The 16,811-nt window shown below is 41.6% G+C and overlaps 2 protein-coding genes across 4 annotated transcripts; both read left to right on the top strand.

Annotated features, from left to right (window-relative positions):
- The first annotated feature begins 790 nt into the window (after positions 1 to 790).
- LOC136531523 (E3 ubiquitin-protein ligase SRFP1) lies at positions 791 to 4,321 on the top strand. The gene is made up of 12 exons (XM_066524177.1): positions 791 to 994; positions 1,104 to 1,191; positions 1,368 to 1,406; positions 1,830 to 1,862; positions 2,067 to 2,144; positions 2,243 to 2,286; positions 2,596 to 2,636; positions 2,747 to 2,829; positions 2,930 to 3,021; positions 3,143 to 3,212; positions 3,513 to 3,542; positions 3,889 to 4,321. The coding sequence occupies exons 1-12, from the start codon at positions 945 to 947 to the stop codon at positions 4,009 to 4,011; spliced, it is 771 nt and encodes a 256-aa protein (XP_066380274.1). The 5' UTR covers positions 791 to 944; the 3' UTR covers positions 4,012 to 4,321.
- A 6,448-nt stretch (positions 4,322 to 10,769) lies between these two features.
- On the top strand, positions 10,770 to 14,857 carry LOC136531505 (lipase-like). 3 transcript variants are annotated; one of them, XM_066524169.1, is made up of 11 exons: positions 10,770 to 10,987; positions 11,073 to 11,192; positions 11,416 to 11,495; positions 11,939 to 12,004; positions 12,137 to 12,184; positions 12,291 to 12,358; positions 12,454 to 12,526; positions 12,639 to 12,800; positions 12,935 to 13,129; positions 14,244 to 14,320; positions 14,397 to 14,606. In XM_066524169.1, the coding sequence occupies exons 2-11, from the start codon at positions 11,099 to 11,101 to the stop codon at positions 14,470 to 14,472; spliced, it is 939 nt and encodes a 312-aa protein (XP_066380266.1). In that variant the 5' UTR covers positions 10,770 to 10,987; positions 11,073 to 11,098; the 3' UTR covers positions 14,473 to 14,606. The 3 variants fall into 3 exon arrangements, with proteins under 3 accessions (XP_066380266.1, XP_066380262.1, XP_066380252.1); XM_066524165.1 differs by having other exon boundaries at positions 10,771 to 10,987; positions 14,519 to 14,857; XM_066524155.1 differs by having other exon boundaries at positions 10,774 to 10,987; positions 14,432 to 14,857.
- Positions 14,858 to 16,811: the final 1,954 nt, after the last annotated feature.

Raw genomic sequence — 16,811 nt, 5'->3', positions numbered from 1 at the left:
AAGTAGATCGGATATTACACATGTTGCTGTGGCTATACACGCATGTTTCAAGCACACGTTTCAAACGTTTTATCTGATTTAGATGTATGTTACGCGTGTTTTATTTGGATGTACCAAAATAGATCCCGAGGAAACACATGCTGTTGCTGTTAATTTGCCGCCATGGATCACCGCTAGCGCCCGCTGGTGGTGGTGTTGCCGCTGCGTGCATGCGTGGGTCCGCGCGGCCTCTACAACGGGATAGGTGTCGGCGTGGGAGCTAGGCACCTCAGGCGTGAAAGCACCCTCGGACACTAGCGTTCTGGATCGCCGTCCGGAAGCTGGCAAATTCGATAAATAAGGGCCTGTTTGGTTTCCATAAGTCAGGTGACTTATTAAGTCAGGTGACTGAAAACCAGTGACTTATAAGTCATGCCTGTTTGGTTGTAGATGACTTATAAGCTCATTAAAGGTGTGGGCCCCACGTGAAAAATGATGACTTATAAGTTTTAAGCAGGGGTAAACCAACTTAAAACTTATAAGCAGGGGTGACTTATAAGTTAGTGGTGTTTGGCAAAATAAGTTACTTATTTCACTTTTTAATTTATAACTAGGTGACTTATTTGAAATTAAACATGTCCTAAATATTAAAAATAAAGAATAGAAAGAAGCAGCTTTCCTTTTACAGCCCCAGCCCCCAGGACAGAATCACTCAGGCAGGCAGGGGCAGGGCGGCGACCCAATCCACGACGCCCATTTCCGTTTCTTTCCGTTTTCAGGCAGGCAGTCACTTTACCACCACTCGAGGCACCGGCGCTAGCGGCAGGCAGCGCCGAGGACCAGCAGAAGTATAAAATACTCTCCTGCTCCGCCACCACCGCGCCGCGGCAGCCCAAGCCTCATCCTTCCTCGGTTCCTCAGATCTCATCGCGGCGCTCCTCCCGCCTCCACACACGTCGCCGTCCATGGAGCACGACGCCAAGGCGCGCCGCGGGTTCGCCAGGATGGGCTTCGGGTCCGTGCTGCTGCCTGCTCACCGTTCGCGGTGTCTGCACAGCTGAAGCTGCTGCTGCTGGTTCTGCTCGCCGTTCGTTTGCTCACCAGGACCGTTGCTGAAGCTGCAGGTGCAAGCACTACCGGAGGCGGTGCCGGATCCGCGCGCCCTGCTGCGGCGACGTCTTCCACTGCCGCCATTGCCACAACGAATCCACGGTGCCGTGCTCCTCACCCCTCTCCATCCCTCTTCTTCCCTGCGCACCTGACGGCTGACGCTGACCTTTGGTCCTCTGTTTCTTTCGTCCTTTTCTTTTTCCCATTTTCATGTGCTGCTGCTGCTGTTCCTTGTTGGATCTTGGTCCGGTTGATTGATTGGATTGGATTGGGCGCAGAGAGACGGGCACGAGCTGGATCGACACGCCGTCCAATCGGTACACTTGGCCTTTTCGGTTCCTCCTTTGAAAATTTACACCATATCGCATCGAACATCGAACGTTGACACAAGTACGAAGTATTAAATATAGACTAAAAAAAATAACTAATAGTTCAGTTTGTAACTAATTGTGAGACGAATCTTTTAAGCCTAATTAGGCCATGATTTGATAATGTATTGCTACAGTAACACGTGTCCTAATGATGGATTAATTAGGCTTAATAAATTCGTCTCGTGGTTTATCGACGGATTCTGTAATTTATTTTTTATTAGTATCCGAATATTTCATATAACACCTATATGATTTCCCATATGACACCCGAAAACTTGAGCCTTGCTTACCATTTCTTCCTTCCTGCTCTCGATGCTTACTTCCCCGGATTCTTCTTGGGCTGACCTGTCGTGTTTCCATCCCACCCAGGTTATCTGCCTCGTCTGCGACACCGAGCAGCCGGTCAGTACTCAGTACTCACTGCACGACTTTGTGTTTCACTTTCACCTTAATTACTGTGTGTCAACTCCGTGTCCCAATGACAAGTGGGACCGGCCCTGCATTGACCGCGCAATGATGATACAGTATTGACTCCGAAACTCTATCTACGGAGTGGAGTGGTTCATTGGTTATTATTATTAACCCCGTCTTTCCTGGCGATCACAGATTGCGCAGGTTTGCTGCAACTGCGGCGTCTGCATGGGGGAGTACTTCTGCACAACGTGCAAATTCTTGGACGATGACGTGAGATGCAGACTGCAGCTGCTAGTACTGTAGACTGTTTTATTTACCTGATCTGGTGACTCCGGTTGTAAATGATATGATGCTGTCTGTGTGTGTAGGTTGACAAGGAGCAGTTCCATTGCGACGATTGCGCCATCTGCAGGTGTGTGTGTGCCTCCCCTTTTCCCCGTTACACGATCTGAATCACTGTGCAACCTGCCATTCTGTGCTTCAAGTATTGGTAACTTTGTAAACTGGGTCCAGTTTCGTTTGAGATCGGTCATGATAAGTGCCAACGTTGGTGCAGAATGCAAATCTTCTTCTTTTTTTTCTTTCTGTTGGCATACTTTGCTGTGAACTGAAACTTGCAGTCACAGTTTCGCTAGGAACCTCTGAAACTATCACTCTCGTTTGGAAGTTACGACTGCACTAAATAAAGCTGACTGAAATTGCGATCCGTTTGTTTGAACAGAGTTGGAGGAAAGGACAACTTCTTCCACTGCCAAAAGTGTGGTAAATACACTTGCATCCCGTTCCACGGCCGTCTGATTCTAGGACGAACTGATTCTTGCGTTCCCATCATCAATCATATTCATCCGGTTATTTATTTATATATCACACAGGATCCTGCTACTCGACGACCCTGCGCGACAAGCACTGCTGCATCGAGAACTCGATGAAGAACAACTGCCCCATCTGCTACGAGGTGTGGTTGCTGTGCCTTCTTCTGTGATTCTGTGTGCTGCTGCAGACTGTACACCTCTGCTTGCTCATCATTTGGAACCTTTGCTATTGTTGCAAGGCAGTACATGTTTGATTCGCTGAGGGAGACGTCAGTGCTCCGGTGTGGTCACACCATGCACCTCCAGTGCTTCCACGAGATGTTGAAGCACGACAAGTAAGCGCCCATGCCTCCCCTGCTTTTGCTGTTGCTGGCGCCAGGTCGGCGTCTCTTTCGTTTCGTGTGGCCTTCTTCTTCCTTGGATTGGATGGATAACAACGCTGTGCTGTCCGTGTAGGTTCTCGTGTCCCATATGCGCGACGTCCATCTTTGACATGGACAAGTTCTTCAAGGCCCTGGACGCAGAGGTATTACGCGAATCTCTGGCTCACTCGGCAGTTAAAGCTTCTTAGCGTGTTCAGATTGGCGTCTAGAGTCTTTTGATTGGCTGCAAGAAAACTCTCTGGTTTCTAGTCTGGAACGCGACATGAACCCTCTCCAGAGTGACACAGCCCAGAACAAGCACAGGCACAACAGTTGAAATGATATGTTGAGGAAACTGGTTTAGATAGATCATAACAATTGACAATTGTAGATGATTATTTCGACAACACGTGGCACAGGTTGTCTGAGTACTGAAAGTGGTTTGTTTCTTTCAAACTCTGCAGATGGAGTCAAGCTACTTCTACATGGGAAAGGTCAGTGCCTAACTGCCAAAGCTGATATGACCCACACCCAACCATCCTTCTCTATCCGAAATCTCTGGACCCAATTCTGTTCAGCTCTCCTGGAGAGCAAAGTATCCTCTCGTATAAATTCAGGGCATTTTACAACCACAACAAGATTCATCAGTGACTAAAAAAAGGCTGACAAGTAAAGTAACTGGCTCAAATTCAGAGAGAAAACCTAGAAACGGCCGCAGAGCAGAGATGCCCAGACGCAACTCGGCAGCAAGATCCGATCGATGCCGTATCAGTGCCCATTCCAATGCCATGCTGATGGATGACGGCTCATGCTTGTGTGTGTGTGGTGGTGTTGGTGCAGGGCTGGATCGTGTGCAACGACTGCAGGGACACGACGCAGGTTTTCTCCGGCGTGGCGGGCCACAAGTGCTGCCACTGCCAGTCCCACAACACCTGCCGGGTGGCTCCCCCTGTCCTCCCGTAGAGCCACACATTATTGTTGGATGGAAGGCTCATCCGTCCATGGATGATGGATGCGACGTATCGGCAGCCAAGATACCCAGCTACACCTACACACATATTGCTATTTATTTATACCAGTAACATTTTTATACAGTCCAAGATGAACTGCATAATTTCGTGATATGCAGAGTTAGCGTATGCGTATGTGCGTACGTACACTGTTATTGCAGATCGGAAGATTGTCCGACTCTGGACGCATTTGTACCACGACTAAAACTATCATGTGATACCATATTTGGACAGAAAAACTACTTGTAGGACATTGGAAGTTACTAACTTGACGAGTGGTATTTCGTTGGAGTGCATAATATTTATTACTCCCTCCGTTTTAAATTATAAGTCGCTTTGACTTTTTTTTTATTATATAAAATTTGCTATGCTAGACATACATTATATCTAGATGTATAGCAATATTGATGTACCAAAAAAATTAAAACGACTTATAATTTAAAATAGAGGGAGTAGTTCAAATCCAATCTCTCTTTCTAAGCTGAGAATGGCAGAGGCTTCCGAATTTCGCGTGCATTTTGACGTAATAAAAGAAGAAGCTTCACGTGAAAAGGCAGGTCCAAATTTATAGTTTGTTGTAAATTTGTTTCTTGTGTCCTGCCAGGTTTGTTGTGAATTCTAGAAAGATTTAACCCTATAAAGTACAAAATTAAAACGATTGTTTAAAGCATGGCTACACCGTGGGGAGAAAGAACTATATCGGGTTTCGGTGATTGATGAATCTAAAGCATATGTGGCTAACTATGTCTTACAGGGATACTGACAAAGGGTGAGTTACATTTAGACCACGTGGTTATCTTCCCTTAGCAAGAGGAGCCAAGGGGGCAATGCCCCCCAAGCCCCCACTAAGGCAACAATATTTTTTTACTTCATAATTATTTATTAATATAATCTACATTTGTATTAAGAGAGATATAGTATAAAATTGTTGTTATACACACATGTATATAGTATTCTATATGTATATATGAGTGTGAATTATGTGGAACGGGGGATAGTTGGCCACGAGGGTGTGGTAGCTACCACTGTCTCTTTTTTGAAATTAACTACCATCTTTTCTGGATTGGGGACACATGGATTGTTTTGCACTTTCCATTGCATGCACGAAATAGGGGCTGCACGGTCTCCGTGTCTGTTGGATAGCTTTCGCACGGACCGCTCCATTTTGGCTTGAGCGCCTGCCACCGGCCAGTGAGGGTCTGTTTGAAATGCGGGAAATATTTCTTGCTTTTGTGTTTTTCCTGTGAAATTGAATTGATTCTTGTGAAATTCCTAAATGATTCCTGCAAAATTTCTGCATTCCAAACATGCCTAAGTTGTGATTGGTTACAACAAAGTGCGTCTTTTTACTTGGTTTTAAGTTTGAGGCAATTATATCTTCTAAATTGTTTGTCTAATTAATGATCGTTTCCACCATTATATTTATCTCGATTAAACCTACAAGTTAAGACCCATTTGACTATGTTTATGAAGAGACGATCTTTTCTGGATTGGGGACACATGGATTGTTTTGTACTTTCCATTGCATGCACCAAATAGGGGCTGCACGGTCTCCGTGTCTGTTGGCTATCTTTCGCATGGACCACTCCATTTTGGCTTGAGCGCCTGCCACCGGCCAGTGAGTTGTGATCGGTTACAACAAAGTGCTTTTTACTTGGTTTTAAGTTTAAAGCAATTATATCTTCTAAACTGTTTGTCTAATTAATGATCCGTTTCCACCATTATATTTATCTCGATTAAACCTACAAGTTAAGACCCATTTGACTATGTTTATGAAGAGACGGGGCCATTATTGTCCTGTTCGTTTGGGCTGGTTTGGCTTATAAGTCATGACTGAAAGTACCGTTGGCTGGTTTGGTGTGAGAGAAAAATACTGTTAGTTAGCTGATAAGCCATGACTTATAAGCCCGATACGAGCAAGCGAACAGGCTGTATGTTGTTTAAGATATTTTTTAAACAGAGATTATGTTGTTTAATACAGAGGCGGAGCAATTATATTTAAGATAGAGGCGGAGCCAAGGGGAGCACAACAATAATATTTACTTCATAATTATTTATTAATAATCTACATTTGTATTAAGAGAGATATAGCATAAAATTGTTGTATTTATTTATTTGATGGTTTTAGACAACAAAATCACAGAAAACATAACTAGAATAAAATAGTTTGATTCTGCTAAATTTGTTTGCCTACTATATTAAGACGCATTTAATAAAATAGCTTTTACTAAATGTATACTTACATTTCATTATATTTTACAATTTTGTTGAACGCATACTTGATTAGTATTTAGTAATAACAATTCGGTGGCTATCAATATACTTTATTATCATAAAATTGTTGAACAATAGTGTTACTATATGTCGACTTTGCAGATCGTATTACAGACGCAGATGCTCATATACATGCACAATATGAGCATCTTAGAAATACTCAGACGGTAGATTTCAAGATTTACGAGTCAGCACATGTGTCTCGTTATCGATGGTCGCCTAACACGAGAAGAGCATTGTTAAATCATTAAATACTGGAATAAATTCAGAAAAATAAGAGAAAACTACATTGATAACAAACGGACGGGCTATTCTCGGTTCGCATATGTTGAACTTCTCTAACTGACCCCTCCACGTATAATTCTTGATTGGATTCGACATATGTCCCAAGAATATTATCTGAAGGGTAAAGACACGATAGTGTCAAGTGTATTACTTTGTGCTACGAGCGCTTACACGTAATGTTAGGACTTATGTTTATATCTTTGGACATACTATTAAGAGGGGAAGGGGAAGAGGAAGAGGGTCGAGACTAGCATCTTGATCAATGTTGGAGTTGAGAATAGTTTTGGTGCACATCAGCACACATAAGAAGATATCCAAACAAGTTGGATCAAGAGTGGCTAAAACAGATAGAGGATAAGTTAAGGATCTAAAATAAGTTGAATAGGACGAAATTGGATTTCAAATGGAGACATTATTCTAGTTTAAAGTTGAAAGTGCATCTAGGCCCCTAAGTGGCGCATTCATGATGATACAATTATGTGGTATGCTTAAACATGTTTATACGCCGATTAGAATGTTTTGGAAATTTACTATATTTTTTGGATATTTTTTTTATTTTTCTAGAGCTAAATCTAGTTTTGAAGCATCTAGATATATTTTCTTGAGGTCTAAACATTTTATTTGGGTCTGGAGTATCAAAGTCTATCTCTTCTCTTCTTTTTTTGAAAATTTTAAAAGCGTAGAGACATTTTCTGTGGTTTAAAACGTTTATCGTGTATTTATCAAAATTTTTAATAAAAAGATAAAACCACTTTTAAAACCACTCCAAACCACGATAGTAGATGTAATTTGAACGGTTTCAAGAGTTTAGGGATAAGATATCAAAATATTCAAAATCAGACTATAATAATTGTTTAGAGAGACAAGATGAACTTTCAAATAAGCTACGCTTCACGCGCTGAGCGGGCCAGCAGGACCCTTGGAAATTGTAATGTAATGGTCTGTTGGTGTCGTTGGAGAAGGGGTTATCGGAGTAAGAATGAATCAAGTCTGAACCTTAATCCTACATCTGAATACTACCGCTCCCAAATTCTTCTTCCCCGTTCCCAATTCCACTCCTTCCGAATCTATCTGAACTAGAAGTATATCCCGCGTGTCACCATGGGATTTTTGTAAAAATAAATCTATTATATACATAGTATTATTATAGATATTATGTATAATGTGTATATATATATGAATTTGACTTGTATGTTATTTTATTGTATCAGATCAGGTAAAAAATTGGTAAGTTAATAGAAGAAAAACCAATAGAATATTTGATTACATTATAGAAGAATAGGTGATGAAACAAATAGCGTAGTGTATGTAGATAACTTGTATGTTAATAGATTAAAGATTTAAAGTATTTCACATGATAGAGATAACATGGACATTTTTTTGTAATTAATAAGGGGTGACATGGAATTAGTGAAAAATGATGTGAACATCTTGTATGAAGAGATATAACATTTAGTGGAGTCACTTAGTGGGAAATGACGTGGACACCTTTCATGAAGAGAAAAATATTTAGTGGAGTTTTAGCTTTATAAGAGTTACTAGGTAGCGTGCTCGTACGTTGCTACGGGACAACTAAATCTTTTGTACTAAAAACACACGGATCGCACGATAAGATAACAATACTGTTAAATTAAATACCGACGTTAAAGTGACATTTAATTCAAAAAGCAAAGTTCGTGAAATTAACACAGTCACGGAGAGCGCGGCGTCGCAGGCTCACAAACTCTACTGTATAGACTTTTTCGTGATATGGCTAAGATAATATTTTATATCAGTAGAAAGAATTCTCCGATATCCATTTCTTTCACGCGCCAATAAATCCATGAATAAGTTCCGCTGCATCTCCATATAATCTTGTACACACAGGTTCGAGTATATATGTAAATATTAGTGCCTGTCACATGGATAATACTGCGTGTCTTAAAAAATCTCTCATAAAATTTTAAAACAAAATATGTTATACTCATCGTATAAATATGTATGACTTTAGGACTATTCCACACATACATATATTGTAGAATAAGGTATCCACTTGAATGTCTGTTCCATGATGTTGAATTAGGTGGTGTAATTCTTAATTTCGACATATTTTTCAGGTCAAGGCAACCAATGGTGACACTTTTCTTAGTGGTGCATAATGGTGTACCTCTTGACTATCTGAGTAAGGACAAGTTAGCACTGCAAAGGCTTAGAAAAGCTGTTGAGAAGACTAAGATTGAGTTTTTTTTCACTATGCATACTAAAACCTATGTCCTTGTTTATCATTGCCGATGCTTTTGATACAAAGCAATTCAACATTACCATGATCAAATATAAGTTTGAGTTTCTTATAAGCAATCTCATAGAGGGACTTTCATTCTTTATGTGATCTGCCTCAAGGATATTAGCAGGACGATGGATCCATGTTGGAATATCGTACCAAAAAGTGTCCACGTTTTATCCATGATTTATTTCCCATGAATACATGCGGGTACTATGATAACACTAACTACACCAAATAAAAGATTAGAGAGAATTTGCATTGCCTCTAGAAGAATTTATTTATTAAGTTCTTTAGACTCTACAGGTAGCTTTGAAATATCTGTTTGCATGTTTTACCTCGTATCCTAATTCAAAATTTTGTAGTTTAATTAGAATATTTAGGTGATTGTACATATATAATATTCAATACAAGAATAATATATGCATGATCTTCTTGAAAGATTTCTGCAGTGTAAAGACATCTTCGTTTTTCATGCATGCCCGTGCTAACGCTACGGTAAAAATAAAAGGACAATATATATCAATTAAAAAATAAAAACAAAACTTATGCTCAAAGTCAAAGAGATAAATTATGGATGCTTGAATTTTGTCATCCATTATCTACCGGCGTGCCTATAAAATAGACTGAATAAATAATTAAACATAGATAGAAATCTAAATTAATGAAAGGATCATTGCAAGACATCAATCATCTCATAGCTTCGGACAATATCGCAAAGCTACTAAAAACTATAATTGTGCCCTCATCTCAAACATTATCCAGATAAATGGATTACAATGAAAGAAATAGATATCGAAGATTTCTTCCTGCCAATATAAAATATTATCTTAGCCGCATCACGGAAAGGTCTATAAAGTAGAGTTTGTGAGCCTACGATGCCGCGCACTCCGTGACTGTGTTAAATTCATAAACTTTGCTTTTTGGATTAAATGTCACTTTAACGTTGGTATTTAATTTTTACAGTATTGTTATCTTATCGTGCGATCAATGTGTTTTTAGTATAAATTGTTAGTTATCCCGTAGCAACGCATGGACACGCTACCTAGTATAAATATAAAGAATGAAAAAGCCGACAAGAAAGATTGGCATTAGGCCAACTCCTTTTGATTCTTTACAAACACATCTGAAAGTTAACATGTGGGCTGTGGGCATCAAATCAAAACAACAAAAAGAACATTAATTCGACCATAAGTAGCATTTGCCCTCCTTTTTTTTGAAAAAAAAGAAAGGTACTGCAGAGTTACATGATTGCCAATCTTATCAGCACCATCAATTTTTGGCAATTGTAGAACTCAACCAAGACACCCATTGAAGTGCTACATCCCTAACTCGCAACCCAATTAAGAATAAGTTCTCGCAAACCTAGCTCCCCAACCATTATTAAACTGCATGAAGGGCTCCGAACTGAATACCACTATTTGAAAAAAGAGTAAATGATTATTGTTTCCTTCCATACATGATTATTGTTTCCTTCTATGTTTCCATGCATGATTATTGTTTCCTTCCATGCATGATTGTTTTCTTCCATATATGATTATTGTTTCCTTTCATACATGTGGCCTTAGGTGATCGATTTATTTTCTTCAAAGCAGACGAAGATCACAAGGATGTCAATTTCTTTTTTTATCGTGCAGGGTATCGCACGGGGTGGACAGACGGATGAACCAAAATAAATATCGCACCAAAAGATGTCCACGCTCTATTCTTTTTTGGTCGTAGAAGGTAAATAACGGGACTTGGTAGTAGCTAATTTTCCTTTTCGTTTCTCGGGCCATGGTAGACGGCTTGGCCCGTTTAGTTCCTTGGGCAGGTGGGCCGCCCGAGATCCAGAGGCGAGAAAGGCGCTACGGGAACCGTAAGGCGCCGCACTTCCCCAGATCACTCGATTCCTCGTCGCGGGTCTTGGTCCTGGAAGCGGCGGGGGAGCTGGTCCAGGAATCGTCAAGACGCCCCCGCGCGCCATTACAGTCTGACAGTGACCACACAGGTTCAGGCCTCAGTCCTCCTGTCGCTGTCCCCGCTCATGAACCGGGCAGCGACTACGGAACGAGCGGATGTGGATTTCCTGTTTCGATTTCGATTTCCCTTCCTCTTCCTCTGCCTCGGGGTAACCATTAATCTCACTTTCACCCTCGCGTTCCACCTCTTCCCTTTCCTTTGTTCCTCCAGCCTAGTAGCTTCTTGCTCTGCAGTTTGCCAGTTTTGGGTTCCAGTCCACATGGATGGGTGGAGATGGATCGGCAAAGCGGCTGCGGCTGCTGCTGTGGCGTTCTTGCTCCTGTCGACCGGTCCTCCTGGAGGAGCAAGGAGAGGTACTTCGATTCGTCTCACTCGTGTCAGATTCCTGTGGAAGCCCAGCGGAATCCATGCGCTCCGGCCGGGCTCTGATTTGTTATTTTGCTCTCAGATTGGGGGTTTCCATTCCCGGATTCCCCATTTGCCTTTCTGCTTTTTCCCAGTCGTATCTTGCTATAGTTGCTACTGTGTGTTTGTTCAACACTGCCTGTTGTAAATCAACTACTCTAATTATCACAGAACCCGATGTCAACAACAATGGGCGGAATTTTGTTTTTAACTATACTCTGGCCAAGGCTGTTGTGGAATACGCTGCAGCTGTAAGTTATTCAACCCCCCTTCATTTTAGCATATTGTGCCATATATACTAGCACTAGTATTTTTTTATATCATTTCCCCCACCATTTTCCTAAGAGTCAGCCAACTACGCATTTTATTTTAAATTTGTTATCATTCATTTAGTTTCAATTTTTCACTATATTTTAAATTTTTTTTCAAACCGGAGGTATCCCCCATTTCCATTAAGATCAACGGAAATCAGAGTTTGTTTAGACTGTTTCAGAGCAACCAGAAAACCAGACATGCAAGACTGAGCAGACTCACGACCACAACCTATCCTGAACATACCTTGCAAATGTAAAGAAGCGAACCAAAAGAAGCCATATAGGCAGACAGACCAAGAGTTCGGACTCAACAGAGAAATCACTATATTTTAATGTTGTCAAAATAAAGAGATCCCCATTTTTTTTCTTCTGGTACACAGGTATATATGACAGATCTGACCGCCTTATATACATGGACATGCTCAAGATGCAATGACTTGACTCGAGTAAGATTATCTAGGAGTATATGGTGTTTAGTGAATAGTCCAATGTGATCTGTTTCAGTTGAAGCTTGAAGTAAATCAAAGATACGTTTTTCACTGACTTTGCCATGCTTACCTATTTTTATTACAAAACAGGGCTTTGAGATGACTTGTATAATTGTTGATGTCCAGAATTGCTTGCAGGTCTCTATGCTACTTCCTTTCCCTCATAAGTCATAAGTGCTTTATTGTCAATATTCTTTAAATAAAGAAAACAATGCTACTCGTGATTGAACAATCAATGTCGCAGGCATTCGTCGGTGTTGATCACAATCTCAATGCTATCATTGTTTCAATCAGGGGAACTCAAGAGAACAGGTTCTGAAATAATTTGCAAACTTGTACTCATCTTTTTTTTTAATTTCATGGAGTTTCCATCTCATGATATCACACTTCTTAAATTTCCTGATCAGCGTACAGAATTGGATTAAGGACATAATATGGAAGCAGGTTAATCTTAATTATCCAAACATGCCCAATGCTAAGGTTTGTGGCGTTAACCATCTGATCTAATTTTACTTCTCTTTTCAACAGTAAGACATGGCTTATCTTTCCTCCAGTTCTTTTTTTCCTGATGAGATTTCTCCTATGGTTAAAGGTCCACATTGGGTTTTACTCTTCTTACAATAATACAGTTTTACGTCCAGCCATCACGAATGCTGTTCGCAAGGCAAGGAAGCTACATGGACATAGTAACATAATTGTAACAGGGCATTCCATGGGTGGAGCAATAGCTTCTTTTTGTGCCCTTGATCTTGCCGTAAGTGACCCCCAGATACTGAATATATATTTGTTTGCACAAGGTTCCTTCTTTACTGCACAAGAGGTTACCATCGGTGGCCATGGAATGTTTTTTTTCCTCCATGATCTCTGAAACGTTTCTCTCATTTACAGATGAGCTTTGGAAGTAACAATGTTCATCTGATGACTTTTGGGCAACCACGTGTTGGCAATGCTGCTTTTGCCTCCTACTTTGCCAAGTATGTGACAAACACAATCAGAATGACACATGAACGTGATATTGTACCTCATCTGCCGCCTTATTTCTTCTTCCTCCCACAACTGACGTACAAGCACTTCCCCAGAGAGGTATGCTCCTGAACAAACCTAGGAAATGTACTGTGCTGAGTACTAAACACTTCTCCAAATTCTCTCATTATATTGCTGTGCTTACATCTCTGGATTCAGTGGCGGAGCCAGGATTTTTGTGGAGCCTGGGCAAAGACATAACGTCATACTAATATTGACAAGTTCAGAAAAATAGCACACATAATTATTTAATAATTTTAAATTTTAAACTAAAATAATCTTTTAGAACACAAGTTCACGGTGGCTCAGAAATTGAAAATTAAAGATAAATCCAAGTGAACAATAGTAGTACATCATCCATTCCATTTAACCCCTACATATTTGAGAATTGAAATTTACATGCCTGGCAAAGCCTCCTCCCCTCTGCTATTTGCATTTTTTTGTGGTAAAATGTGAACTCAGAACTTCAGAAGCTGAGAGTGTGGTGACGTCCAACAGTGGACTCGTGACGGCTTTGCTCCCGTCATTCACCCTGTTCGCTTGTTGGTTTCAGCCAGCCCAAACCAGCCAGCCAACAGTATTTTCCTCTCACAATAAACCAGCATCAGTCAGCCCAAACCAGCCCACAAACCAACCAGCGAACAGGCCGATTATTAGTATATGCTACTGCCCCCTGTGTCCTAGCCAGCACCCTCTACCCTGCCTCATCTTCCCTGTCTCTGCTACTGAGTCTTCCTGTATACGAGTAGTACAGTGTACTTGGGTCTAAAGTGTCACACTCCGCAGCAAGGGAGCCCGGCCAGCCGCCCAGGGTGGCCAGGCCTTGGCTCCGCCGCTGTCAGGATTGAACTAAATGTTGAACTCCACGACTATTTGCTTGGTAGCATGTGAATTTGAGTGAACACCAATTGCTTCCGAAACGATATGAGCATCCTCATAATATGTTAACACAATAAAAACGTAAATAATCTTTCAGTTCTTGAACAAATTGTCGCAGACTGTTCATTCTCTGTTTCTGAGTGGATTAATTTGCCTCGCTGTTTAGCCTACTTGAAGAACCTGTAGTATGTGCTGTTTTGGCTTGAACCTGAACTAAATGCTGAAGTGTTTTCTTACCAATGCAAGCATACACATCTTTGCAACCTCATCCTAAACTCTTTACATGTGTTATTAGGTGTGGGAACATGAAGTCGATGGCAACACAACCTATCAAGTCTGCGATGGCAGCGGTGAAGACCCAAACTGTTGCAGGTGGGAAGGGAACTGGTAGCTTCAGTTTGTTGCTGCCTACTAGCTCAACACTTATATTCTTATATATACATCATAGGGCTCTCTGTTTTGCTTTTGCCTTTCCTCCTCCAGGAGCGTGTTTGTGCTGCTCTGGAGTGCTTCTGACCACTTGACCTACATGGGAGTTGAGATCGCGGCTGATGATTGGAGCACCTGCAGGATCGTCCTGGGGCGAAGTGTCGAGCAGCTCAAAGGGAGCCTTGCCAGCGACATTGTGATGTCCGGACTGTCAGTCGACGTTGTCATCGCGGATGATAGTGTGCAAGTTGAGTGACGCGGTTCAGAGTAGTCGTTCGTAGTCATGAATTTAAAGGAGGCTGTTGTTGCATATCCTTCAGAGCAAACGGAAGGCTTTTTTTCTTCCGTTTTGTTCTGTGGTTCTTTCAGGCATGTGTAGCTTGAGCTGTACAGAAGCTGGCACGGTCCTTGGCTTCATACTGTATATACAATATAGTGTACAAGGATTGATTTGTTTTACAGGAACGAGGATCATGCATGTGTGTTTTGGCGTCTCATCAGATGGATTATTCAGTTTTTTTTAAAGTAAAGATGGATTATTCAGTTGATACGGGATCCACTTTATGTACGTGTAACACATATTTCATTAAGAGAAATTAGAAGTACATTACAATTTACCCGCTCAGTGGTAAGCGCCAAGCTTACTAGAGAGAACCAAAAACACAAGAAAGAAAGAAGAACAACCGAAACAAGAGCTGAGGGCGAAAAAACAGCAAGCCTAAAAGTCTGACTCCCTAACCAGACAACAACATGCACGGCCACTCAACCTGCGCACAAAGCAACAGAACAGGAAGAGGCAACCCTGCGACAACTGATGGCTACGTTAACTCTCAACGCATCTATCTCAGGAGCCCATCAACCTTCGGGACGAAGTCATGCAGGATGCGTCGTCCGGAAAAATAACCTTGAAAGCCTCATGCGCGGGATAGCACAAACGCCAACGATTTTTTGGGTAGGAGAGAACCCACTGAACGACTTCCTTGCTAGTAGTCACGTCTTCAGTACAAGGTAGAAAAACTATAAAGCTTGCTTGCAAGGTTGACAATTAGGAGATATTGATATTGATTGATTCTTGGAGTTCTTATACTTTTCTCAGTGACAAGGCAGTACAAGCTCTCAATTGTCAGGTCACTGCGGCACCGGAGGTATCTATGACTGTGGCAAATCGGCAGAAACTCAGCAGTAACCAACAGGTTGAAAGGTCCTGATAGTTAGAGGGGGTAAATATCCTATATAAATTTCTACAACAACACTAAGTAAAATGGTTAGACAGATATAAGGCGAAACAAATATTACACTAGCCTACTAAAAATGCAAGCCACCTACCATAATTCTAGTTGCTATAGTCTCTAATCACACAAAGGCTATGTCACTACACTAAGTTAGTGAGATCTCAAAGACTAACTAAAGAGCCTCACTAACTACTAGACCTGACACAAGTTAGCTCTCAAAACTAATTACACTAAAGAGCTTAGTGTAATACCCCGGTGTTACGATCTCGTTTGGCACCGCGATTTAGGCATAAGAAAAATTTTTGAAACGCGTTTCTCAGATTTTGCTTTAAAAAGTACTTGATGCGATGAGTGGATCCGGTGACTCAGTTTTGGGGACTCGAATCAACGTCCAAGTTAAATTCCTCAGTGCGTAAAGATAATTAGGAAAGTCGAACGACTATTCTAGCGAACGGTCTATTCTGCTAGATTGAGCTTGAAAAGCAACTTTTATAAATAAAATAAAATCCATTAATAAATAGAACGATATATTCCGCTGTTAATATATCGTTCTGGTTGGCGTCCTCATATTAAATGTGCGCCCACGCATATTTAACCACAATTTACTAGTAAGACACGGGGAAAAACTATATTCCTGTTGATGCGTACAGACTAGTATTATAACAATTTTGTACTTCGCATGGTCAGCTATTAATATATTCCTAATTTAATTGAACTGCGCTGTGGTAAACCTTGCGCTGTGGCCTTGGCCTTATTTGATGTGTCAGGCCACTCTGTCCTGCAGACTGTGCTAGTTGACCTGCTGCTTGCCTTTCTTTTCTCCGCTGCGTCTCTGTCTTGTCTGACTGCCTCTGTTCCTCGTGTTCACCACCCAGTGCATTTAATCTGGAGCACCGCCTAGCTGAAGCCGTAGCCACCGCTGGCTTGGCTTCGCTCTCCTCTGTGAAATGTGAAGCAAATCAGGAGCGAGCCCCACAGTTCCTGTTTCTGTCTGTGTCCTGATTTTTTTTTCTCATGCCTATCTCCGTCTGTCTCCTGCTCGCAATGTTTCCCTCTCTTGCTCCTTTCCTTTTTCTACTTATTTCCGACCGTCGTCGCTCGGCCACTGCCGCATCAGTCCACCGTAGTGCCCTGTCGTCGTCCACGCCGAGTCGCCTTGCTGCTGGCGCACGCGTGTTGCAGCGGCGCCCCATCTTTCTTCC

Source organism: Miscanthus floridulus, chromosome 2 (assembly GCF_019320115.1).
Source record: "Miscanthus floridulus cultivar M001 chromosome 2, ASM1932011v1, whole genome shotgun sequence".
Classification (NCBI taxonomy): Eukaryota; Viridiplantae; Streptophyta; class Magnoliopsida; order Poales; family Poaceae; genus Miscanthus; species Miscanthus floridulus.
The sequence above is the reverse complement of the archived record's forward strand: the minus strand, read 5'-3'. Positions and strand labels throughout refer to the sequence as shown.